The sequence below is a fragment of the Anabrus simplex genome, chromosome 14 (genome assembly GCF_040414725.1).
Source record: "Anabrus simplex isolate iqAnaSimp1 chromosome 14, ASM4041472v1, whole genome shotgun sequence".
Classification (NCBI taxonomy): domain Eukaryota; kingdom Metazoa; phylum Arthropoda; class Insecta; order Orthoptera; family Tettigoniidae; genus Anabrus; species Anabrus simplex.
The window spans coordinates 59,202,681-59,228,618 of NC_090278.1; the positions used below are offsets into that span (position 1 = coordinate 59,202,681).

General features: G+C 41.2%; 1 protein-coding gene across 1 annotated transcript in view; it reads right to left on the reverse strand.

Moving 5' to 3' along the window:
- Window positions 1-25,938, reverse strand: part of LOC136885337 (uncharacterized) — a 157,869-nt gene that overhangs the window by 724 nt on the left and 131,207 nt on the right. Inside the window, exons 17-19 of the mRNA XM_068230284.1 lie at window positions 18,561-18,744; window positions 10,379-10,477; window positions 3,615-3,829 (exon numbers count right to left, since the gene is read on the reverse strand). Coding sequence (XP_068086385.1) covers window positions 3,702-3,829; window positions 10,379-10,477; window positions 18,561-18,744 — 411 coding nt within the window. The 3' untranslated portion in view covers window positions 3,615-3,701. The remainder of the gene's footprint in view (window positions 1-3,614; window positions 3,830-10,378; window positions 10,478-18,560; window positions 18,745-25,938) is intronic.

Below are 25,938 nucleotides of genomic sequence, written 5' to 3' on the forward strand. Positions count from 1 at the left end.
TTCATGTTCAGTTTAGTACACTGTGTGCTCCTTGCTGGCAGACAGCAGTATTTTGGAGAAAAATCAACCCCATGCCAAACCAAGCAGGTCACCAGAAAACAGAGCGACTGTAGCTCAAAGTCTCCCTAAACTGACCACAATAAGCCCATGTGACTTGAGCATCTTTTTGTCATTCGATTCAAGGAATGTTTATTGCTTGGGCTAATGCAGAATGTGATGGCATGCCGCACAACACAAGGTTCACTGATGAGGTGTACGTTTACCTAATCAGTGCTGCGAAAAAACAGAATGTCTGATTTTGGATGAGAGAATGGCCTAGTATTGCATACGAGGTGGAAATTCATCATCAATGTCCCACTCCCGGGTGTGGTTACTATCATGCTGTTGGTCATATATTTTGAATTTGTAGTGAGGAATATTTGTGCTAAAGTTGAAATTATCATGAGCTGTTGTTAGTTTGTAGACTGTGAGTCTACAATTTACAATTATAAAATCGGATGTTCCCACCTAATCAATACTGTACATAGTTTTGAACATATTTATTTTATTTAAAATATATATGCAAGACTAGTTTCCATCCATGGATCATCCTCAGTCGCTATAGTACATCACTAACAATTGAGCATCATCATTATCATTTCATTTCCCCTCGTCCAGCTCCTGCCAGGTCGGGGTGTTGATAGTATACCATAACTCATTTTTAGGATATTGTTACAATGGGATCGGCACTCCCAAAGGCAGTTTAGAGCTACTGCCAGCAATCATTCAGGGCGCCCCTTACATGGGGAACAGATGCCCTTGCATTCACCCCTAACATGGGAAACAAACGCTGCTGATGAATAGAGTACTCATACTATTCCCTGAGTACTGGGCTGCCTCTTCCGCAAACTCTACTGTTCTGAATTCCATCTTCTGTGCTGTAGATCCCTGAGCTGGGACCCTTACCGGATGATGCACATAATACACACTGGGTCAGTGTAATCGCTAAAAATTAATCATATCAATAGAAATGAATTACGAATTTGTCATTAGATTTTAAGACTGTGAATTTATGATAGAACTTTGAGAAGAGTGACTTTTAACAACAGTTTTGATTGTTAATGATAAATATATTCAACACTATATACAGTATTGATTAGGTGGGAACATCCAATTTTATAATTCTAAACTGTAAGCCATCAATACAGAAAATAAAACTAGTATCACATGAATGTTAGTCTGCGGAACTGCTAGACTGGTTGCACTGGTATTGATCAGTAAGTTAAGATTGCATTAATACTTCACTTCACCAATTACTATGCCGGCCAGCCATGGGAAGGATAGATGATGATGATGATGTGATATTATGCATGCCAGCATAACGAGGAACGATTGTAGTGTATGTTCCAGCCAGGGGACAGAACCAAGGATAGCACCGGATCATAAGGAAGGGATGCTCAAACCAAACAGGAAAGGAATGATCAGCAGGAGTGAGTACTCTTCCATACTTGAGATGGGAACTATATTGTAATTTCTAACGGGAGAAGTTACCAAGGCTCATCTGTTAATATTGTATTTCATGTCACATATTGCAAGGCTCTTTTCGTTTTAATATAAATGATACAATCAGTCTGTTAAATCCATTTATAGTAACCTGATTGATCCTATCATTTTTATCATTTGCTCGCGGTATTAGGTAGGCCCAGTCAATAAGGTACCAGTTTTTTAGCTTTTATGAACACTATCTGATAGGAATATCTTTACTTATTGTTATCATTATTAATATTCCACAATTGAGGGATCGTATGGTGACCTCTGGCATTCATTTACAGCACTTTTGGCAAATTACACATGATCAATTTTATCACGTATTTATGTAATATCTTGTTAGAAAAATGAACTATTATTAGATGAGAGGTGTGGACGAGTTACAGTAGATGCCCAACAGTGGAGCAAGTACTTTTGTTAATTTACAAGTGGTCACAAACAATTTCGAAGAAGTTTTATCCTGAGAAGGTGAATATATCGACCATGTACTGCATACTAGACTAGTGTGCAAAAGTTAAGCATAAGCTACGAGTAAGTAGGGCAACAGGAAATAGACAGCAAATCGCACAACATATGCACCTACCGCTCTGTACAGGAAAGGAGTGTTCCCTGCTTTGACTAGTGGCATAACCGCAAGGTAAATACAGCCAGTGCCTGCGCCCCATATGCCCTCAGTCTTGTTTGTCCTGTTATAGTGTGCGGAGTGTAGCCTCGTGGTGAACGTGACAACATAATGGCACGACGCCGCCATTTGGACCCCGTTTTGCAGCGTAGAATACTCAGCCGCCTGGAAGCAGGCCAGACACAGACCAAACTTGCCGTATCCTTGACTGTGCCACAAAGTGTCAATTCTAGGGTTTGGAGACGATTTCTAGACACAGGAGATGTTAGTCGTAGGCCAGTACCAAGTCGACCCAAGGTAACCAACCTACAGCACGACCGATATCTGGCCTTAACCGCCTGAGGAAATCGGAGTGCACCTGCAAGACAATTGTCGGCGGAGCTTGCAGCCGTCTCAGGGCTTGCAGTTACCCGGCAAACTGTGTACCGGAGGCTCAGAACAGCAGGGCTGTTCGACCGACGTCCAGCAGTGCGTGTCCCGCTCAATCCAGCACAGAGATGGGCCCGTTTACTGTGGAGCCATCAACATCAAAAACTGAACCATGAACGAATGGAGGCATGTGCTCTTTACAGATGAATCCCGCTTCAGTTTGCAGAACGTTTCCCGTCGCACAATAATCTGGAGAGAACCGCGTAGCCTATACAACCACAGGAACATCATGGAACGAGACCAGTATGGTGGTGGTGGCGCCATGGTGTGGAGCGGCATCGTGTTGAATGGCTGTACAGACCTGCAAATCTTCATGGGTGGTCCAAGGAACACTGTTAATGCTCGGAGATACAGGGATGAGGTACTAGACCACACGTTCGACTCTTCAGAGGTACGGCTGGTCCAGACTTCCTCTTAATGGATGATAGTGCCCGACCGCACTGCACTGCTCTGGTGGATGAATTTCTGGCTGGGGAAGACATTCATCGCATGGACTGGCCAGCGAGGTCTGCGGATTTGAATCCTATAGAACATGCCTGGGATGCATTGGGGAGGCGAACTGCATCCCGTCAGCCTCCACCAAGGACCCTCCAAGACCTTCACATTGCCTTTTCGGAGGATTGCAATCGACTGCCACATCGCTGCGAAACGTGTGGCTGTTAGGGGTAACCATACACCCTATTAACAGCATATTTTATTGTGGAAGACATTGCCAAGTTTTGTTAGTTGTTGTCAAAGGTGTACCTTAGCTATGAGAACCTTTCTGACACTGGTTTTTTTTTTTGGACAAGTTGTGTGACATATGGTGTGTGAGTCAGCTTCCGTTTGTTTCAGCAATCCGCCTGACATTCCTATCAGGTGGTATGGCCTCTTTTTAGTGATTATGCTTAACTTTTGGACACTAGTGTATGTAACCATTCACATTTCAGTGAGTATTTTAAAACTAACTTGTACTGAAGGTGTAGTATATTTAACATTTTACAGGCCATGTCAGTGTATGCCATTTCGTGCACAACGCTGTATTTCCTAGACTCACTTTAAATATGTTCTGTCAGACTCAACACTATCCACTGTGCGAGTCTTCAGCCACAGCTGAGAGATTATGAGATCTGGCTCTTATGCCTCACACAGTACACTCGTCCAAGGCAGGCAGTCCCCCAGCTGGCTCCTCCTCTCCTGGTTCCAGGACGTAGAACACCATGTCTTCCAAGCTGGGCTGCTGGGCACCGTCAACCAGGATGAATGCATTCTCTGGAAAATGAAGAGGCACAATGGTTTTAATTGACAGCTAAGATATGAATCAAGTAGATAATCTGATAAATCCAGATGTAGAGAGCACACAACAATGACAGTAAACACAATGACATGCCAATGTGGGAAGACATAGACTAGGACAAACATGAAAAGACAAAATATTTTTTCTGCTAGTGTTTTTATTATTTTATTAACGCACTAAGCCAGGTTAGTCTTCAGTGGTGATGGGACAGAAAAATTCTAGGACTAGGAAGAAAGATAATAATAATAATAATAATAATAATAATAATAATAATAATAATGTTACTGGCTTTATGTCCCACTAACTACTTTTACAGTTTTTGGAGACGCCAAGGTGCCGGAATTTAGTCCCACAGAAGTTCTCGTACCTGCCGATAAATCTGCCGACGTGAGACTGACATATTTGAGAATCTTCAAGTACCACCGAACTGAACCAGGATCGAACCTTCCAAGCTGGGGTCAGAAGGTCAGCACCTCAACCGTCTGAGCCACTCAGCCCAGTTGGTAGAAATTTTATGGTGCTCTAAATACATATTTTTGCCTACTGTGACCTATTTTTATCTTTTATAGCATACAAGTGCCTGTTTCCATGTAGTAAATATTCTATTTTTAGAAGTGAAATGAAAAGTTTAGAACATCATAGGGTGGGACTGTTCAAAGATGTTATAAAAGCATGGTTATAGGAATGAACAAATTCCTGGAAAGTTACCAATTTCGATGAACACTTGATTAGGCAGTAGGGAAACAAAAGAACACTCCTAGTGAGACCGTGCAAATTCCTAAAGATGCATGCCAACGATGAACGTATGACTCAAATACCTCGAAATGAAATACATGCATTGAGCAAGTAGCACATATCACCAAATTTAAAAAAAGTTTGTGATGAATTCTAATGTTTAAAAACAAGGAAAGATCAGGGTGCTTAGAAGCATGCTTCAGGATTGACCTATGATGAACAATTATTTGCTGGTATCGTTGCAAGGAGGAAAGTATATATATATTGCTAGCGGCTTTACGTCGCACCGACTCAGATAGGTTTTATGGCGACAATGGGAAAGGAAGGCCTAGTAGTTGGAAGGAAGCGGCCGTAGCCTTAATTAAGTTACAGCCCCAGTATTTGCCTGGTGTGAAAATAGGAAACCACGGAAAATCATCTTCAGGGCTGCCGACAGTGGGATTCAAACCCACTATCTCCCGGATGCAAACTCACAGCCGCGCGCTCCTAACCGCATGGCCAACTCGCCCGGTGAAAGTATATATTAAAATAAGACAAAAGAACTACAATATTACAACAACAAACATGACAAATTATAGCTTTCACAACTATCTCTTCTATTACATTTTTAAAAGTATTAGATCAGAGATCACATATTATACGACACAACTATATTTCTTCATTCTCTCATTTATACCACTTTTTTACTCTGCCCTTCAAATATTGGTAATAAATTCACTGGTAAAAGAATTTATTTTCAGCAGCCAAAGAGCAATGAGGCTGGTAAATTCTTCTTCTTCTTCTTCTTCTTCTATGGCCTTATTGGACCACTTCAGTCAATCATTTTCTGGTCAACATTTCTGATAGGTTTTCTTTACAATCTGCCCAGAAGTTTTTCACTCATTCTGATGTTTCCTGTCATTCCTCATCTGTAAATATCCTTTTCATTGCAAGTCATTTGTCTTTTTTTGGTTTAAATTTTATTTTTATGTTTTTCAGTTTCTTTAAATTTTCTGTTTTGTATTCAAATTGTCCAGAGTTATTTGTAGTTCTTCCATATCCCCTCTAATTTCCTTAATCAATCTTACTGTACTTGTCACTTTAGATTCCAAAGTTTCTCTATAATTTTTCTTGGTAATCTGGTTTCTGGTATCCTCATAATGTGGGGTGAGAAAAAGGAGAGATCCTCTTCTTCCGTACTATCCACCATTGTCCATATTTTTTATTTTATTTTTATTTATGCACGTCCTTGCTATTTTTCTCTCTACTTTTAGGATTTTGTCGATTCTGTTTCTCTGAGTGACTTTCAAAAGAGTTTCATTTCCGTATCCACACACGTCACTCACTGTAATTTTTGTTATGGAATTAAGGGAGGAGAAAAAAACAATCTTTTTTATTTTGCTAACAACTGCATGACCAAAACCGCTTAGTTAACTCACTCAGAGAAGAAATAAAGGAATCTCAACAGTGCTGCAAGGATGGTCTGCCATTCACATAGAGATATTCTGATACCTGGTAGACAGTCTCCCTCAGACAGTTTGAGCTGTAATGAAGGTCAAAGGTGGGCTCATTCCTTATAAATGTCCACTACTGGACAATATATCCAAGGAATACTTGAGCCATGCTAAAATGGCATGTTCATAAATATGATGTTTCGCATATTGCAAAGGGCTTGTATCGGCCTCACCTCGATTGAGTTAAGTGTTTCCATGATTGTACCAGAGAGAGCAGCTCCCTCGGCCATGAGCACAGAAGATCATTCCTCCGGCGAGACGTTTGTTTTCTCTCTTTGGAGCGAATCTTTGCTTTGTTATGCGTGTGGAATATAAACATGGACCCCACGCAGATTGGAGTGGCGTTTTTATGCCACAAATGGGTTTTTAATAGATTTAAACTAGACCCATACTACCATCCTTCTTGTTATTTTATTGATATTACAGGTATGGTAATCCTTGTATTAATATTATTTCTGCGATTCTGTTTTGCCATTCTCCTGTTTTAATGATGGCCGATTGATATGCATCCTTCTGCTCTGCAGCGAGAATGGGCTGTGTGTCTGTTGTTGACGTGATTGTGATGTGTTCATAGCTGGGTCTCTGATTGATTTTATTTACGTGCACTGCATTGTAAAGTATTTTGCCATCGAATAAATGTGCGCCCTGCATGTCAACGCGGAGATCCATTCGTATCGTACGAAGTGCGTAAGCTGATGGGTTTACACGTGACCACTGGGTCCCTATTATCCTGCTGCCAATTGTCTGCACCATGCACGCTATCTCTGACATGTGAGACCTTTGTTTGTGACCATGAGAGTCATACTATATAAGTTGGTGTTCATCTTATTAACTGGAGCAACTGCTCGTATAGTTTGTCGATTGCAGGTTACAAATTTCATTTTCTTTGTCCGTATTGAAGATCTACTTGTGATACAAATTCTTATAATTTTGTTAATAACCACCCATTCAATACAATAAAAACGTAGTACAAACTTACATATTTATTAAGATGTTGATATGGTACATGTTTCGCTCCTTTTTCATGAGCATCATCAGCCAATGCCGATACAGGCAAAGTCTAAATTTTTGAGTGTGTATTGGTGAGTGGAAGGAGAGAAAGGATGACGTATCGGTTAGCTCAATTTACATTTTTGACCTTGTTTCTGAGCCTTATGCTTGTTGCCGGCACGGCGATATTTATTTTACCTTGGTCTCCGTCCTGGCCGTTTGTTTGTACATGAGGCCGCCATGTTTGTTTTTTTATATTATTAGGCTATGCACATGCCCTGTTTTTCTCTTTGGGTTCTGATCATTGCTTCTTTGGTCCAGAGATGTTCCCCCTCTGTACCGTGACGATACCTACATTCTTTTGTATTATCTGCTCAGTCCTTTGCTTCTCCATGACGCGTGGGAGCTTACCGTTGTTGGGTATTGTTGAGACGATGTGGAAGTAAAATAAACGCGTATGTTATGAATTTTATTAATCTCGCGGAAAGAATGACCGAGTTGATCTGTGTGGACTGTATTCACATTACCACATTATGTAGCGAGATTGCAATTGAGACGGTGAGCCCGTCATATGAATAATTTAAGCTTGGTGTTTGAAAAGCTGTGCTCAGCCATAAATGTTAGGACTCCAATTGGATGAACTCTGCACATGTACGTATCCTTTCTTTTAATTGCTGGCTTCATTTCTTGTTTTTTTTTAAATTTTATTATCTCAATAAAACCTCATTTAAATTTAGTTTGAATTTTATTGCTAGTAGCCTTAGTCTCGTTCCTGTTCTACATTGAAACGTGGGTCGTTTCCAGTTCAGGGCTGTGTCATTGGCCTTTCCTCGCCGCGGTCCACGCCTTGAATATCCCGACGTGTGTGTGTATGCTGAAGTATTTGTTATCGGTAAGGGAGGGGTGCGGCTCACACTCAGAGGTCAGTTTCGAGTTAGTGATTAGATAGTGTATACCAAGATGAGGCAAAGATTTGCTTATTTAAACTTGATGACATGAAACAACTTTTTGTATTACCTCTTCCCTGTGCTTGTTTCTCGCATTGGTTGGCCGGCAGGCGCGGCCAGCTTTACTGCCTCCCATTAACTCATCACTCCCCGCTCCGCGGCACAGCAACAAGGAAGGCACTTCACTCACTTTATTCGTGCATGACATGAGATTAAAATTAAGAAAATACGAATTAAGAGAATTAGTAATTAAGAATTAAGAAAATAAGCTCGTACCTTATGACAGGAGATGTTGGAAATGTTCTCCTCCTGCATCCACCCATTTTTGGCATCATCTTGAGGCGAGATTCCACTTAGGCAACATCTGGTCATATGGAGCATGCGACAGTGACGCATGCTGCAGTCGACTTTCAATTGAGGAAATACAGCGCGGCATATAGCATGCGGCTGTGTGGCATGAGATATGTTGCGATCTGTGGAACACTCTCTGGTGCCGCATGCCTCAAAAATATGCTTGTTGAATAAGTGTCGCTCGGGATCCGACAGTGTGTGGATCGGTGCTACAATTACCATGCAACAAGATGGAGTGGGCTATTGAAAAAACTGCAAATTTAATTCAGGATTACCATATTGCTCCGGAATTTTGAAATTAAGGTATAGCCTCAGCATTTGCCTGGTGTGAAAATGGGAAACCACGGATAACTATCTTCAGGGTTGCTGACAGTAGGGTTCGATTCCACTATCTCTCGAATGCAAGCTCATAGTCGCGCGACCCTAACCGTACGGCCACTTGCTAGGTGGTATAAGTTTATTAGAAATGTTAACTGTAAGGGGGTAAAATAATCAGAATATGGTTAGGATGTTCTACTAACAACTAATACATTTTAATTTTTTTTTTAAATATGATTAAATTCCAGTGTACAAGAAGCTTCTAGAACTTCTTGTATCTCTAAGCATACTGATCCTGCCATAGTATTCGCCTTCATCTGACAAAGTACTCCATAAACTCATCCCTAATGGCTTTCGCCTCTTGATAATTCCGACATGGTTTTTTCGCCAAGGGCTCCATGCCTTTATCAGCTTAGATCACTCCACTCCATGCACACTTCCTGGATGATTCGTCAGATGCTAGGTTGAGAAACTCGAAACAAGTACATCAAGGAAGTATAGCTGTCACCAGTAGCCAAATATTGAAGGGTAACCAACAGTCTAACTTTTGGCGGTATAACTTCACAAAAATTGGTATCGGACTTTGCAATCATTGGTCCAACCTTCTCTAACAAAACTTCATGATCTTTCTGGCTCATCCGTGTTTAATTTTTGAAATGTGCTTTGTCGTCAGCCAACACCTTCTCATATAATCCATGCTGTACGGTACTTGATCTGATCTAACTAATAATTCTCACCTCCAACACAGGGGCCATTTTCCCGAACGACCATGGTGAATAACAATGTACGCTGCTGCCGCAATAATCTGCAAAGATCTTCCTCCGTCACAGTCTGGTGAGGAACTGTTGCCTTGGTTGCCTTGAAGAAATAAGGTTGTAGTTTACAACACGTCTCCATAAGTGCCGCTACACCCGGCAACACATGTAGTATACCACATCTTTTCTGCCCCACCGACCACAAGCCGCATGCTACAAAGAGCAACATTTGTTGCCACCCGCATGGTACGTCACTCTTTGCCGCAGGCAGTGGAATTGTACCTTTAGGAAATTCTGATTCACATGCATAAGTTCGTCTTCTGTAAATGAGGCTATTACTCTCCAGATGGTTTCAATTTTAACATTTTCGTAGTCCGTAGTCTCTTTGAAACCCCGGCTTCATTTCCAAATTGTCTTAGGGATTTTGTAGGCATATGTTCTAATCTTTCTGTGATTTAATTTACTTTTTCCTCGTTAAGAAGAAATTTTTTAACCGGTTCCTCTCATTTTTTAAAGAGTTTCCGCACGGTCTCTCTATGTGAGGGCGAAAACCTGGAAATTGTGTAACAAATAGCTTAATGACTTCCTTGCAAGACTCTGTTTTCACATAATGATCGTACATAAATAGCCTTAAATCTACTGTGTACACATGAGGATGCATTACGAGAATTATACCTCAAGTAACACTTCACGAGTCGAGAACAGTCGGAGCGACAGATCAACACTTAATACACATTCTAAGCACAGACCTGAACTTGCGCTGTTGCTGCACTGTGTAATGGGAAGTGATGAGTCAACGGGAGGCAGATAAGCTGGGCGCGCCTGCCGGCCAACCGATGAGAGAAACTCACCTTACTTGGTAACATTACTAGCAAATGACAGGGCTGTGCTCTGGCTCTTCAAATTACAATAAGGATAACCTTAGCAATACCCACCGACAGGAACAGTAGCATCGTACACCTGCGTATCTTGTAACTGTTGGACACCACTCGTTGTCAGCTGCAATTCGGACACTGTCAGAAGTACTTCTGCATCTGGGGGGGGGGGAAAAAAATACACATCAATATTAGATATCCCTCTTGCTCTTCATGAACTAATAATAGTACCATGAAATTGACCACGGTAGCTCAGTGCTCCTAAATCTAGTCAGTATCTGTAAACTCAGAAGGGAATGGGTTAAAATTGCCCATAAGCCATTCTAGAGACTAGGAATATATGTTAGTCTCTAGAGCAGAGGTGCGCACAATTCGGCTCAATGAGCAGCGATCCAGCACAGGAAGGAAAAAGAGCAGACTATGCGACAGAAGTTAACCGTGTAGCTGCTAGCACAACTTGCCATTACAACCGGGGGCAAGTCGCACATCAAGACAGATTTAAACTTTCGACATTTTAATTGTGTCTAATGTCTCTTTCTATTCAGTGCATTAGATTACGGTGGTAAGTTTTGTGGTGCCGGTATTTGAATCCCGCGCACAGCGCGGCCTGTATCTATAGAGCGTTCCAACCTTAAATTGCAGTACAGCAGTAATGAGATAATTCTGTCTCTTTCCTTCTCCCATATTTTGCGGGTAGCGCTGTCCTACTCTAATGCAGCGGGTTTGCCAAATATCTGTAAATCAGAATGTTATCGGTTAAAACGGGTAAATATCGTGTTATGTACAGAATTTCAAGGCACATTTTATGCCGTTAACAAAAAAAATTTTAAAAATAATTTAATGTGAAAATGGTAATATAATGGAAAGTTTTGCCAAATGCAAAATCTTCATTGCATAGAACTTATCATGTCATAACTCCTATTTTATATTCATTATTTTCCTAATTTTTTCACTGCTGGTAAAGAAACATTTCAGCCTGATGTAGATAAGTTTATTTTTAAATTTAAATGATAACAAAATGCAGTATATGCGTTTATTTTCAGTCATGTTCAGGGAATTTTATGTGCAGGCACGAAAAAGTCAGTCGCTGGCCAGCGTCTTTCCTATTGAATTTGCATGGGGGGTCAAAGCGAGGCAAATGGTCTTCAGATGAAAATGAAAAAAAATGAAAACCTACAACCTGTTTTCCAGTCATCGACCGGGTCAGGGATGGAATGAATGAAGCAGATATAGGCTGTTGGTACGATGGGGTCGCCACTCCCAAAGTGATTTATTAATGACTGATAGATGCTATGAAATGAGAATGGAGAGTGTTGCTGGAATGAAATATGACACGGAAAACCGGAGTACCCACAGAAAAACCTGTCCCGCCTCCGCTTTGTCCAGCACAAATCTCACATGGAGCGACCGGGATTTGAACCACGGTATCCAGCGGTGAGAGGCCGATGCGCTGCCGTCTGAGCCACGGAGGCTCCGGTCTTCAGATATGGAAGTTATTTTTAAAACAATCCCGAAGTTCTTATCTTGCTTAGTTCTTAATTTGTGACAGGAAGAATATTTCCTTGAATTTTGGCTTCGCGCATAACCCGGCTGGCTGGCTGAAGTACTGGTAGTGATCTCCCAAACATGCGCTTTTAACACTTCCAGACAGTCGCATGCAGTGCAGTGCCCATTTCATCAGCAGTATGTATAATAGTGATTAAATACATATTAGTGACATATGTACAATTCATGAGGGAAAGTGTATTTCGTTTGTGTGGTTCGTGAGTTTGTGCTCGTGCGTGGGGATCTAATTTCAAGAAAAGGGCAGAAGGATCACGGCGTGGTTAAAGCAAAGCAAACTGTCTTCGGATATGGAAGTTATTTTTAAATCATACCTCAAGTCCTTATCTCGTTATCTCTTAATTTATGACAGGGAGAACGTCTCGTTTGTTTACGTTTCACGAGTGACTCGGCTGGCTGAGCTTTTAAATATACTGACAGCCACGTGCAGTGGTGTTCATTTAATCGGTATTATAAGATTCATTAAATAAAGATCAGTGATATATATATATATATATATATATATATATATCAATACTACTATATATATACTACTATATATACTATATATCAATACTGTGGCCTCCGAAGAGGCCGAGTGCAGGTCTTTCGAGTTGACGCCGCATAGGCGACCTTCGCGTCTATAAGAATGGGGCCCTACCTGTGATGAATTCTAATTCTGAAGATGGCACACACACCCAGCTCGCGAGCCATTGGAATTAACCAACGAATCGAACCTGGGGCCCTCTGGAGCAAAGGCCAGCACGCTAACCATTTAGCCATGGAGCCGGACATGATCAGTGATAAATGTATAGTTCTTGAGGACAAGTGGATTGTGTTTGTTGTGTTTGTGTAGTCTGTGCAGTTGTCAGTTCGTGCTTGTGCGGGGTGTTCTTAGTTCGAAGAAAAAGTGCAGAAGGATGTACAATGGATCATCAAATTAAAAAGAAACGTTCCGTAAGTAAACTCAGGGGAAAAGAACGCAATATTATAACGAGTATCCTGGATTATATTTGAGCAGCGCAGTCAGTGAAACTCCTAAAGCTACAGGTTGTTCCGAAAGAACAATCTATGCTATAAGGAAGGAACACACACATGGTCCTTTGCGAACTCCCGCAAAAAAAAAAAAAAAGCAAAAAAGAGAAGGACGGCAGAAAAATGCAAGGAAAATTAAATATGATGAAATTATGCGAAATGGAGTGCGTCGGGTGGTTCACTCTCTTTTATTTGCTAACATACCACCGACATTGAACGTGATTTTGAGTCGGGTAATGGAGAAGCTTCTTTGCCACGATTTTCCAAAACTACGTTGTTTCGCTTCTAACATGATGGAGGCTTCCGTTATTTAAGTTGGGGTAATAAAGCAGCTTTCATTGAAACCGATGAAATTATTAATTGGAGGCACAGATATCTCAGGGAGATAAAACGTTTGAAGGCACAAAATAAATCTATAATTTACACAGATTAATTGTGGGTAAATATTGGGCAGACAGTGACAAAAGAATGGAAGGATACGACAGTGAAAAGTGCACGCCAGGCGCCATTGAAGCGGTGAGTTCGGGACTTAGGACACCGAAAAGCCGAGGACCGTGATTTGCCTTAGTCTACGCGGGTAATGAACATGGCTTTGTTTCAAATGCTGAACTAACATTTTTATGCCATAAAAACATGAGACAATTGGGCAAATTACGTGAACGAAAAATAAAAAAAATAAAAATGAGATTTGTGGAAAGCCGACGAATTACAGGACGATGTCGATGATAAATAGTTTTTAATACAACTTTCTTCATCGTCCAGATCATCCTCATGTTCATCTCCCGAACCCGGTTCATCTAAAGCAGGAACATCAGGCCTTGCAGAAATAATAGAAGGTGTACACCCAATGTCTGAGAGCAACGCCAGTGCCTACAAATATTAATTTATGAATGAAGGAACTTAAAATTACAAAATTACAAACGAAAAATGTGGAACTGTCACGCCCTGTTTGAGTCACACTCGAGCGTGATCCCCACGAGTCGATTTCGCAACAGCGCGCTCCATCTACGCTGTACTGCAATTTAAGGTTGGAACGCTCTATAGTTCTCACTGGTAGAGCAGGCCAGACGACCAGCTGACACTCCACGTCACCGCTTGAGACTCCATACAAGCGAGTGGGCCGGAAGAGAAGGAATGAGTCGTCCAACGGCTAGCTACACCTTAATTCAGAAATGCAGAGGATGTTCTGTATAAGCAGCTCACTGAACAGGTGGACTGAAGCTAGCTCGTGAAGTTTCTATCTCTAGACTCGCTGACATCTCTACAAACTTTACATTACCGAGCTCGATAGCTGCAGTTGCTTAAGTGCGGCCAGTATCCAGTATTTGGGAGATAGTAGGTTCGAACCCCACTGTCGGCAGCCCTAAAAATGGTTTTCCGTGGTTTCCCATTTTCACACCAGGCAAATGCTGGGGCTGTACCTTAATTACGGCCGCTTCCTTCCCACTCCTAGCCCTTCCCTGTCCCATCGTCGCCATAAGACCTATCTGTGTCGGTGCGACGTAAAGCAAATAGCAAAAAAATTACATTCTTAAGTCTTCAGCTCTTGAATGAGTACTTTGACTTTGCAAGTCAGTTGCTATGCACATTTCTCCCTCAGTGAGTCTTCATTTAGTTTGTGTACTGGCGACGTGTAAATATTGTATATATCTCAAGTGTTGTAGTATTCTGTTTATGTGACAAAACCGTCCGTTTTATGAAAAGACTTTTCCTTCAGCAGAAGCTGGACTTCAAGTGCAAGTGGCACATATTTTGCAATACTGTATCATTGCAATTCTCCTTTAATAAAATTTTGTTTTGTGTGTGTGAAATAACTCTCTTAATACACAACGCTAAGTAAATACGTTTAATTATATTCCTTTCATTAGGTTTTGCATAGGGAACAAAATGAATTACTTTGATATCCGATAACTAATGCTCCTTTGACTACTACCTATAGTCCTGAAAAAGTAACATAAAAAGCCAGGCTGAGTGACTCAAGACGGTTGCGGCGCTGGCCTTCTGACCCCAATTTGGCAGGTTTGATCCTGGCTCAGTCCGGTGGTATTTGAAGGTGCGCAAATACGTCAGCCTCGTGTCGGCAGATTTACTGGCACCTAAAAGAACTCCTGTGGGACAAAATTCCGGCACCTCGACGTCTCCGAAAACCGTAAAAGTCGTTCGTGGGACGTAAAGCAAATAGCATTATTATTATTAGTAACATAAAAACTTATTTACAATAGAACACAGCATAAACAAAGAACGAGAAACTAGCTCTAGATTAAGTACAGAAATAAATAAGCTACATGAATAAATATCATTTACCACAAACAAAACATTGGCCTATGTGTTCTTATACATCTGAAATTTCATTCAGCAGATAGTGAGGAGGAGTGCGTATCTTCTCCCTGAAGAAGACAAGTTATATTTGGTGCATTCCATCTTGCACTTTCAATTCGAAGAACGGCAGTGAGATGTGCATCAGAGTGGTTCTTCGTGGAGATTTATTTATTTTCATTAGAGAGAACAGTTTCTTGCACAGATATGCTGAGCCAAACATTGATAGAAGTTTGGCAGCCATTTTGTGCATATTTGGGAAATCTGTTTGCAAAAAATGTATAGGCTTTTTCGCGATTCATATTTAGCCTTTAGTTCACTATCACATTGAACTGTGAGCAACTTGCACTGTAGACCTCACGGAACGTCATAGTAGTTGAAACGGGCGCAGCAAACACTTTCAGATCAATTGATAAATCGACCGCATATTTAAATCAGATGAAAAATTCACAAGGTTCGCTAGAGTACTTGAAAATGTCTGCAAGTTAAATTAGATTTCTGCACTGATAATTTGGGAAAATGGGCTGACTCACCTTTCAACATCTGACACTGCCAAACCTCCAACATTTGCTTGAAAGAAGTGATACTGTCTACAAAATGAATATTAAGTGTTTTAACTGCACAACGCACTGTACAGTACCATATTGTGCTATTTTATTGCGTAAACATAATATACTCAGCCCGATACAATGCTGTAACTACGCTTGCACCTTGACTCCGTATATCGCCATCAAGTCTTTACAGCACAAACTATTAGAAGTCAGCTGCACCCGGCTTCTCGGCTCTGCCCGCGCTCATGCAACTGGCTCAAGGAGCGGGGTCTTTCATTGCCCACCTATGTGTTCGGTCTCGTTTTAGAGTTGCTTACTCGTGTTGAACGAGGCCTAGCTCTTCCCACAGTCCACGAAATGTACTTCATTAAGTGCAAAGGGAAGGCCAACATAATGTACATTACATACTTCATTTATTCACAAAACTATTTACACTGTACAAAATATACATTTAGGACGCCGTGGTCCATGTTGTAGCGCACAAACACAATACCGTTACCCGCGCTCATCCAAGTCCCGGAACTCACTAACGCCGGTGAGGCGCGTGACTCTGTCCCCCTTCCACTGGGGCTGTAGCAGTCTGATTGTGCTGACCTCTGACAAAAAAAAACACATGGCGTTCAACACTATGCTCTACAGGATGGCTGTTTCCCCTCCCTAAACTTTGCCTCAACTGATATAAAAGGAGATATTCTGACTCACCAACACCCAGCCCAAATGACTAAACCTAAAACCAAGAAATTTTGAGATGATGTTCCTTGATGTTTCTATTGTGTGATATCTGAAGCCATCCCTTTTCAGTTTCAACTCAGTTAATTTATAACTGTTAGGTTCTTCAGACCGCTGAAACTAATTTTGAATAAAATTTATACCCCAAGGGAGAACCCTCCGACTGGCTGATTCGGCTACAAGCTACCTGAAAGGCAGACAATAGTTAACAATTCTATTTCCCTCCCAGAGATTCAATCTTGGACCAATGCTAATCGTGAACAACTCAAAAGACCAATAAGAGTGAATATTTAGTAGATTTTTATTTAGCTGGCACGAGAGGGCGTGGGCAGTTTCTGAGTAACTAGAACAAAGACCACAAATCTACTATTACAGGGTGTCCTTGAAAAAGGTTCCAATATTTAAAGTTAAAAACTGTGATTATTGTGTTTTGAACATTTACTGAATTGCTACGTTATGATACAATGTTAATTTTTTGCCTGTATTCAATGTGCTAGTTGTTTTAAGATCTTCGCAAATTGGCTGATGATGACACTTAAAATGTGTTGAAACCGGTCCCATTAAACAGGTTGTAACTACTTTTTACCATCTTATTACGGAGTATTGAAAGGTGGATCCTAACCTATAATATTGTACATCTTAAAGGTTCCAATATTTACTGAGGAGGTAGCAAACAACAAACGAAGGAAAAAAGGTCCTAAAGACACTGATCTGCTAACACTACTATCAATGATCAACAAGTCTCTGATCTACTCTTCACAACATGTGGTCGATGTGACCGCCATCCATTGCAATGCAGCCTTCTGTCCTACGTCACATGGATTCATGCATTCATTGAAATAGAACAGTGCACTTTTTTTCTATTACAATTTGCTTTACATCACACCGACACGGATAGGTCTTATGGTGACAATGGGATATGAAAGGATTAGGAGTGGGAAGGAAGCAACCGTGGCCTCAATTAAGGTACTAAAGCCCCCAGCAGTTGCCTGGTGTGAAAATGGGAAATCACGGTAAACCATCTTCAGAGCTGCCAACAGCGAGGTTTGAACCCACTATCTCCCGAATGCAAGCTGATAGCTAAGTGACCCAGGCCACTTACTCTGTGAATTGCATCACGGGCATTGAACACATGTTCTAGTATTGTATCCAAATCATTTATGGGGATTGCATACACCATGGTTTTTACATCTTCCCAAAGCCAAAAATCTAATGGGTTAAGGTCAGGCGAACAGGCAGGTCAAGGTACTGGCTTCTCCCCTGACCAATCCATTGCTCATGGACAACCCGTGTTTGGCATCGCCTAACCCTACGATGAAAACGGGCCGGAGCAGCATCATAAGACCACAATTCAACACGCTGCTAGGTTTACTACCAATATTTAGGTATGAATGTATTTCTGTCTTTTGTTGCATACAACCCTCCGTAAATTACTAGAACATCATGATCATTGATGGTAGTGGTCGTGGACCATAACTCCGAAGATACTGGGTTTGTGACCAATGTTTATAGACTGTTTCTTCTTCGTTTGTTGCATGCTGCCTCTTACGTAAGGGGCCAACGACCTAGCTGTTAGGCCCATTGAAAAAACAATTATCAGCATCAATCATCACTTCATCTGTCAATATTATAACCTTTTTAAAGGAAACCTTGTATGTATCGGTCATCATCATCATCATCATCATCATCATCATCATCATCATCATCATCATCATCATCATCATCATCATCTTCCTTCCAAGTATTGGGCCATGTGTCCCGTTACGGTCTTGCATTTTTCTTTTTGCAAGACTTGAAAGCAATCAAACGTCCTTCCGACGGGTTGCTAGCATGAAGAAAGTAAGACGAATGGTGGGGCTGCCACCTCTCAGCTAATGGACTAGCTGAAATTACAGCATTTCCTCCGTAATTGATGTAACGGTTATACCGCCGTGACTCGGTTGACAGAGCCTCGTCTGTGGAAACAGGTTTGTTCATCCCGGAAAGGTGAGGTTGGCATTTGAGCAGGAGAGGTTATGTTGGCTTACATAAATCATACATTTGGAAACTGAACACAGGACAAAACTTACCTTGTGTTGTCTCAGAATCAACACTGTTGCTGCTGGTGACAAAATCATTCAGGTTATACTCGGGATGTAATTTTTCCATGTGTCTCTTGTAGGTGCTCCGATGCTTCAGAACGTCTCTGCACACAGGGCATGGAAAGATCTGGCCGCTATGCATATCTCGCACATGGGTCTTCAGAGTGGACTCCTGGAAGATAACCAGCAAAATTCAGCTACAAACAGAACACCAGCTTCTGCTGGATAAATACAGACTTGTGAAACGAGTATGTAGGGAACTATTTAAAATCAGACAGTCAATTCTATTAACCCAAGACTATGAGAAGGAGTTCCTAAGAACCCACAACTTTATATAATACCTGGACCCAGTACTGCCAGAAATTTAAGAATGGTGGGAGGGCTGCTATATGTGTAAAATGGTACGTGCAACTCACCTCCACTGGCGGTGTGCCTGCACAGAGCTGCACCGCCTTGGGACGAGGACACAAAGTAAGGAGAGACCAGGAGACCAGGATAAAACATGTAACTTATCACAGACATCTGAGCCTAAACATAACTGCCTATTACTTCACAGCAATTTTTTAATTACTATAGGCATTGTAAATAAGTCAGGTCAGGATCATTCTGCTATCGTATGTGACAGTAGACAGTACTACCTGAGACTGTCCGGCCAAGGGTCAAGCAGCCATTACCAAACTCAACACCCAAAAGAGGGAGCAACGGCTATGGGCGGAGGAGCCCTCCCTTTGTAGGCCAAGTGAAACCGTTGTGTAGGAAATGACACATAAATTCACCGCAAAGGAGACTGCAAGTTGCTTTACGTCGCACCAACACAGACAGGTCTTATGGCGATGATGGGACAGGAAAGGGCTAGGAATAGCAAGGAAGCAGCTGTGGCCTTAATTAGGGTACAGCCCCAGCATTTGCCTGGTGTGAAAATGGGAAACCATGGAAAACCATCTTCAGGGCTGCCGACAGTGGGGTTCGAACCCGCAAAGGAGAACATGGTCAACAGTTTAGATGGTGGAAGAGGATCCCAGTCCCAACAACAGATAAAACGGAAGAACTTTCTCCTGTCAGCAACGTCTGTACTTCAGTGAAGTGGTTCAAAAGGCATCTCTAATCCTGAGGAACGGCCAAGTTACACCAGGCAGTAAGAATAAAATGCCTCTGGGAGTGGCAACGCCACCACAATAACAGCATAAATATGAAATGGTACTTCTGCAACTTGCCTCGGAAAAGAAAATTGATAGGAGTAAACTACAATGGTTTCAACAAGTAAAGAGAAGGGAGGAGGAAAGAATACCAAAATGGATAATGGAGATGAAGTTTGAGGGAAAGATAGCAAGAGGGAAACCTAGAACAAGGTGGATCGATTCAATAAAGAGGAGTGCAAGAAGAAGAAACCTGGACTGGGACAAAATGATGGAAATGGAATGGTGGAAGGAGAGAGGAAGGTGGAGAAGTGACTTAAGTGCCCCGAACTGGCAAGAGCTGGATAAGGGGAGAGGAGGAGGAGAGAGAGGCATTGTGAAAATCTGGTCTTGACAGGACCTCTGTCATCTAAAAGCACACAGGTTTTCATCAACTTACTGTCCATCACTGATCACACCCTCCTTTCCAAAATGCCTGGGAACACTTTGCGTGGTATATTGCTTTTTATTAGTAAAGTGTAGATAAACTTCCGTGTATTAACCGGCCGAGAAGTCTCTATGATAATGTGCTCCTTCCCTTCAATCATCTTAGAAATTTTCAGCCAAACACTCTTTGCATTTAGAACTTTACGTGTATGGTACTTTGCTCACCTTCGTGAAAACTTTCCCGCAATGTGTGCAGTTTAAGACCTTCCCTTGAGGGCTATTTGAGCTGACCTCTTGCGACTGTGAGGGTGTCAGCTGTGGGCTCGGCTCTTGAAGACTCGCATTCTGCAGCATCTAAGCACAATGACATTCACAGAAGAATTAAAAACAATCAGACTAGAGTAAAAACAACAAATGGTTTATTGCAAGGGTGCAAGGAAGCAGACGCCCACATGTCCTGGCTGTCCAAATTATTTCCACGTGTCCCTCTGTAACATGGGCGATGGTTTTTAAAAAACTGCTGATAAATTTATGTTCTACAACTAATGTTTCAAATTTTTAAAACTCTGTATTATTTTGAGATGCCTATTACATAGTTATAACTCTACAACTTACACCTGAACCTTCCGATATGCACATGCAACCAGATACATTACACCATTTTTCCCGTCAGGGATTTTGGTTCACGAGTGAGTACATACTGGAGCAAGCGAGCAGGTGACATTGCATCATTTGTGATTGTTATACAAATTTTCCTTATAGAAAATATACTTTATTTTCCACTTTTCAATACTATCACATTTCAATTTTATGACCTAAATATTGTATAAACATTTTGTTAGTCAATACAGAAAATTATCAAGTTCATTACTATCTCATTTGCAAGTTTTGTTTAAGAAATTACACATAATGAGTTTGTTTTGGTAACCAGCCATAAGTCACATCAAAGAAATATTTTGTCCTCCTTTGGGAAAAGAAGACAGACTTCAATTATATAAATAAAATAAAATCTACCCATTGAAGAACAGTACTATTTGGAATAAAAATGTGATGACTATTAGTATGCATGAATCGTCTATCACTGCCTTTGACTCAGAAGAACCCATTCAAAACTGGTTTCTGAAGAAATTATGCCAGCTTCGCTATAACCAGCAAATCAGGTAAGAAAAGTGGCCCTGTAGATTTTCTGGTGAGCCTAATAATAATGATAATAATAATAATAATAATAATAATAATAATAATAATAATAATAATAATAATAATAATAATAATAATAATAATCTTATTTGCTTTACATCCCTCTAACTACTTATGCAGTTTTCGGAGACGCTAAGGTGCTAGAATGTAGTCCCTTAGGAATTCTTCTATGTGCCAGTAAATCTACCGACATGAGGCTGCCGTATTTCAGCACCCTCAAATACCACTGCACTAAGCCAAGATCGAACCTGCCAAGTTGGGGTCAGAAGGCCAGCGCCTCAACCTTCTGAGCCACTCAGCCTGGCCTTGTAAATATGCTGTGTTTATTCGATCTCCTGCTTTATTGAACATTATGAATGGATGAAAACCATAACGGTATAAGTATCATTTTGGTCATTCAGATAAAGAGGCATTTAAACATCTTAACACTCATATTTGTAATTATACCACCCATCACTAGAGCGCAGAATATTACCGCTATCACTTGTATCTCTTTGCTGGTGAAAGGATACATCCTCCCGGAGTTACATCCTGCACTTTAAAAAAAAGTCACTTATACCGTTATGGTTTTCATCCATTCAATTGGTGTACATTTCCAAAACTGAAAGATATGTAAGGGCATACATACATACATACCAGAGTGTAAGAAACCTTGTCTGGAATAAGGAAGTGTAAAGAGATAATGTACAAAATGTATTATGCACCCATATTGACTTATGAGGTTAAGACCTGGACAATGACAAATAGGGAGGAGAGAAGAATTCAAGCCAGTGAAATGAGGTACTGAAGAAGTATGACAGGAAAGACAGACTGAGAAACAAAGATGTGAGAAAGGAGGTCGGAATGGGAAACCTAAATGAGAGAACTGATAGGAGTAAACTAAGATGGTTTGGACACGTAAAAACGATGGAGGAGAAAAGAATACCAAAACAGATGATGGAGATAAAGATCAAGGGAAAAAGAGAAAGAGGTAGACCTACAACAAGGTAGATCGATTTGATGAAGAGGAGTGCAAAAAGAAGAAGAAGAATTAATTAATGATTTTATGTCGCATTAATTACTCTTTTGGGTTTTCGGAGGTGCCGAGGTGACGGAATTTTGTCCTGCAGGAGTTCTTTCACGTGCCAGTAAATCTACACACACGAGGCTGACGTATTTAAGCACCTTCAAATACCACCGGACTGAGCCAGGATCGAATCTGCCAAGTAGGGCTTAGAAGGCTAATGCACTACCGCCTGAGCTACTCAGCCCGGCATACAAAAAAGAAACCTGGATTGGGACAAAATGATGGAAGAGGAAGGGTGGAAGGAAAGAAGAAGTACCAGGAGTTGGATAAAGGGAAAGGATAAGGATGACGATAAATGAGTGAAAAGAGAAAACAAAAATAAATCATGGAAATGGGATGAAAGGAAAGAAAGGCAGAAAAAATACACAGTATGCAATGGATGAACTTGATTACTTACTATCACACTCACTATAGTATTTTTCAGGACTTAAGTACATTAGAGGCAAGCCAAGTTTTACAATGTATCTCACCTGCTCACTCTCGTCCATATTCACATTTTCTTGGAGAGCATTTCTTGCTGGAGGAAGATCACTGTCTAAGTCTGGGCAGTCTAATGAAGCTCTACCTACCGACAGAAGAGAATATTGATGTTTTAGTGTTAACAATAAGAAACCTATCCTTTGTACGAGGGCGGATCAGATATAAACGGGAATTATTTTTTTGATATTTATTGCATCAACCAAAAAAAAAAAAAATACACATATAGAGATCACTTTTTTACAGTGTCCTGCCTTCGATACACATTTTCTCTATCAAATTGGTAAATTTTTGATGCCGTCCTGACAGAAAGAAGAGGGACGTGTGCGGAGCCAGTCGCTCATGAACTCTCCTACACTTGCATCATCATCGAACCGCTGTCCTCCTAGATCTTGTTTGAGTGATCCAAAAAAATGGTAGTCGCAGGGCGATAAATGTGGATTGTACAGAGGATGTTCCAGAGGTGACCAGTGAATTTACTCCAGTTTTCCCCGCATTAAAGTGGCAGTATGCGGCCTTGTAATGTCATGAAGAAGAATCACGTTTTGTTTCACCCAAAAGACGACAGTAATAGGCTGAATTAATTGTCCTTTGTTCGTGAAGAAAATCCACCGCAAAATGCATGTAGAGTCCCAGAAAATGGTTGCAAGCACCTTTCCAGCAGATGGGCGTTTTGGCCTTGACTGGACCTGTTTCGTCTCTTCGTCGCCAGTCCATGCTTGCTTGCTTTGACTCTGGGGTGTAGAGATGCACCTAAGTTTCATCATAAGTCACAAAACGGTGCAAGAAATCCTCTCCTCCCTCCTCGTAGTGATGCAGGAGTCTCTGAGAAACTTCCTGGCGCAAAGTTTTTGTTCCTGGTTGAGGAGACGAGGACCCAGACAATTTTCTGAAATGGATTTCTTCTCCGATGATGGTTTGAACACTTCCGTAGCTTATTTCTATGTCTAAAGCAATTTGCGAAATTTTTATTTGCCGATCTTCACCAATAATGTCATGAATGGCAACAATGTTGTCTGCAATGATGTTTGTCCGCGGTCTCCTTTTATGAGGTTCATTTTCCACAGCTTCTCTTCCTGCCACAATTTCTTTAGCCCACTCATACACTCGAGTCTGCAATAGTGTTTCTTCCCCAAACTTTACGCGGAGCCATCTCAACATTTCGGAATGTTTGGTGCCCTCGTTTGTGAGAAATTCGATAATGATGCGTTGCACAACACACGTGTGCATCTCTTGCTCACTCATGGCATACTGAAGCAGCCTAGCCCTCCACCATCGTTTGCGCACGCATACCCCTTCTCCAGACACCCCCACCAACATTATTACTCACAGCAGCGGTATATTCAAATTTCCATTTCTATTTGATTTGCCTTTGGATCTGCCCCTGTTCATCTGGAGACTTATATCTCATGATTGTAACTAAAAACAAACCTAGATTTCTCAACTTTCATGAAAAAAGCAACATTTGAAATTTTTGATACAACACAAGGTAAATGGCTTAACTAGAGAAAGATAACAGCAATAGACTTCAAACGATTCAATGATAAATAAAACCCAATGCAGAAGTATCTACCAGGTGGGCAAAATAAAACAGGCCTAGGAAATATTTATAAGACTGGCGCACAACTAACCCTTATTAATGAACAGGACAACTGCCCATCACAGGAAGTTATGAAACCATGATTTCGATGGACCAATCCGCTGCCGTCACACGTGTGCGTGCGCAACTCCCGCATACTTAACACACTTTAACACATGAACAGAGTAAATTTGAAAGGATACCGTTGCAAGACCTTTTTTGATGTTTCGACACAACTATTTCTTAGTTCCCATATCTACAGATAAAACGGTGTTGAGATTTTGTCAGACTTCGTTTCAGGCTTTCCTTAACTCGAGCAATGTTTTCTGGTGTTTGAACTCTTTATGGATAGTTACAGTTTTTATTCGCTAAACAGCCTGTTTCATGCCATTTTGCCAGTAAGTTTTGCACTGCAGACTTTGTTGGAGGTTTTCCGATGACACTTCCAGTCTTAAATTCTTGCGCAAACAATTCCGCATAGCAGTTTACATTTTCACACTCCCAAAGCTTTATGAATATGTTTCATATGACTTCGTAGCCCAATCTTGGCATGAAACGTATGTCCACACAGGTCACATGAAATGGTTGGGGGAGGGCAGAACTACACTTAACGGAGCTTTCATGCTTGTCGCACCTGCTGCCAACGTGCCGGTCCAAACTGACACCCAAGAACCTGCCTCCACCGTCCCTATCCCATCGCTGTTGGACTTGGAGCGGAAAGTGACAGCTGAGGAAAGTGCCACTGGCGTGGATTTATTTAAGGTGGATCACAGCTTGCCATGAAGTGACTCACACACTAAGATTTCAGAATCCTTCACCACAGCACATATGCATGGCATATGTGGTGTCAAACACCGAAACTGAAATGGACTGCCGCTGACTTGCGAAAAACCGAGTGGCGCCTTCATAGCCAGTCTGCCCGGCATTTTATCTTCCGCTTCACTCGTCGTACTTAAGTCCATCTTCTCAGCCGAGTAAAACGTCGAGTAATGGTGTTTCAGTAGCATTTCCTCTACTGAGAGACCATCGGCCCTCCTAAAGAGCCTCAATCTGCCCAGCATACGGCGTAGATGGTTTGAAAAAAATGCTTGCCCTTTTATGTCCTACATGTTAAATAAGACAAGGTTTGAAAAATGTTTGCCACCCATGGGTTAAATGGGCGTTAAGTCTCAAAAACCGCTTGAGGTCGAAATTTCACAGGGATGGTTTTTCTGGTATATGCTAGATGTTAAGTATTTTAAAACATTCTACCCCTAAGGAATTTAGATGAGTGTTAGATTAGTAAACAAAAATATTAATTCTTCCAAAACTGTCTGATGTCGTATGAAGTTGAAATTTCACATGACGGTTGCTCTTTTATATCCTAGACGTTAAGCAAGAAATATTTTTGAAACATTCCACCCCTAAGGGGTTTAAATGGAGGTTAACTGCAAAAACAAGATTATTCATTTCTCAAAAACGGTTTGACGTATGAAGTTGAAATTT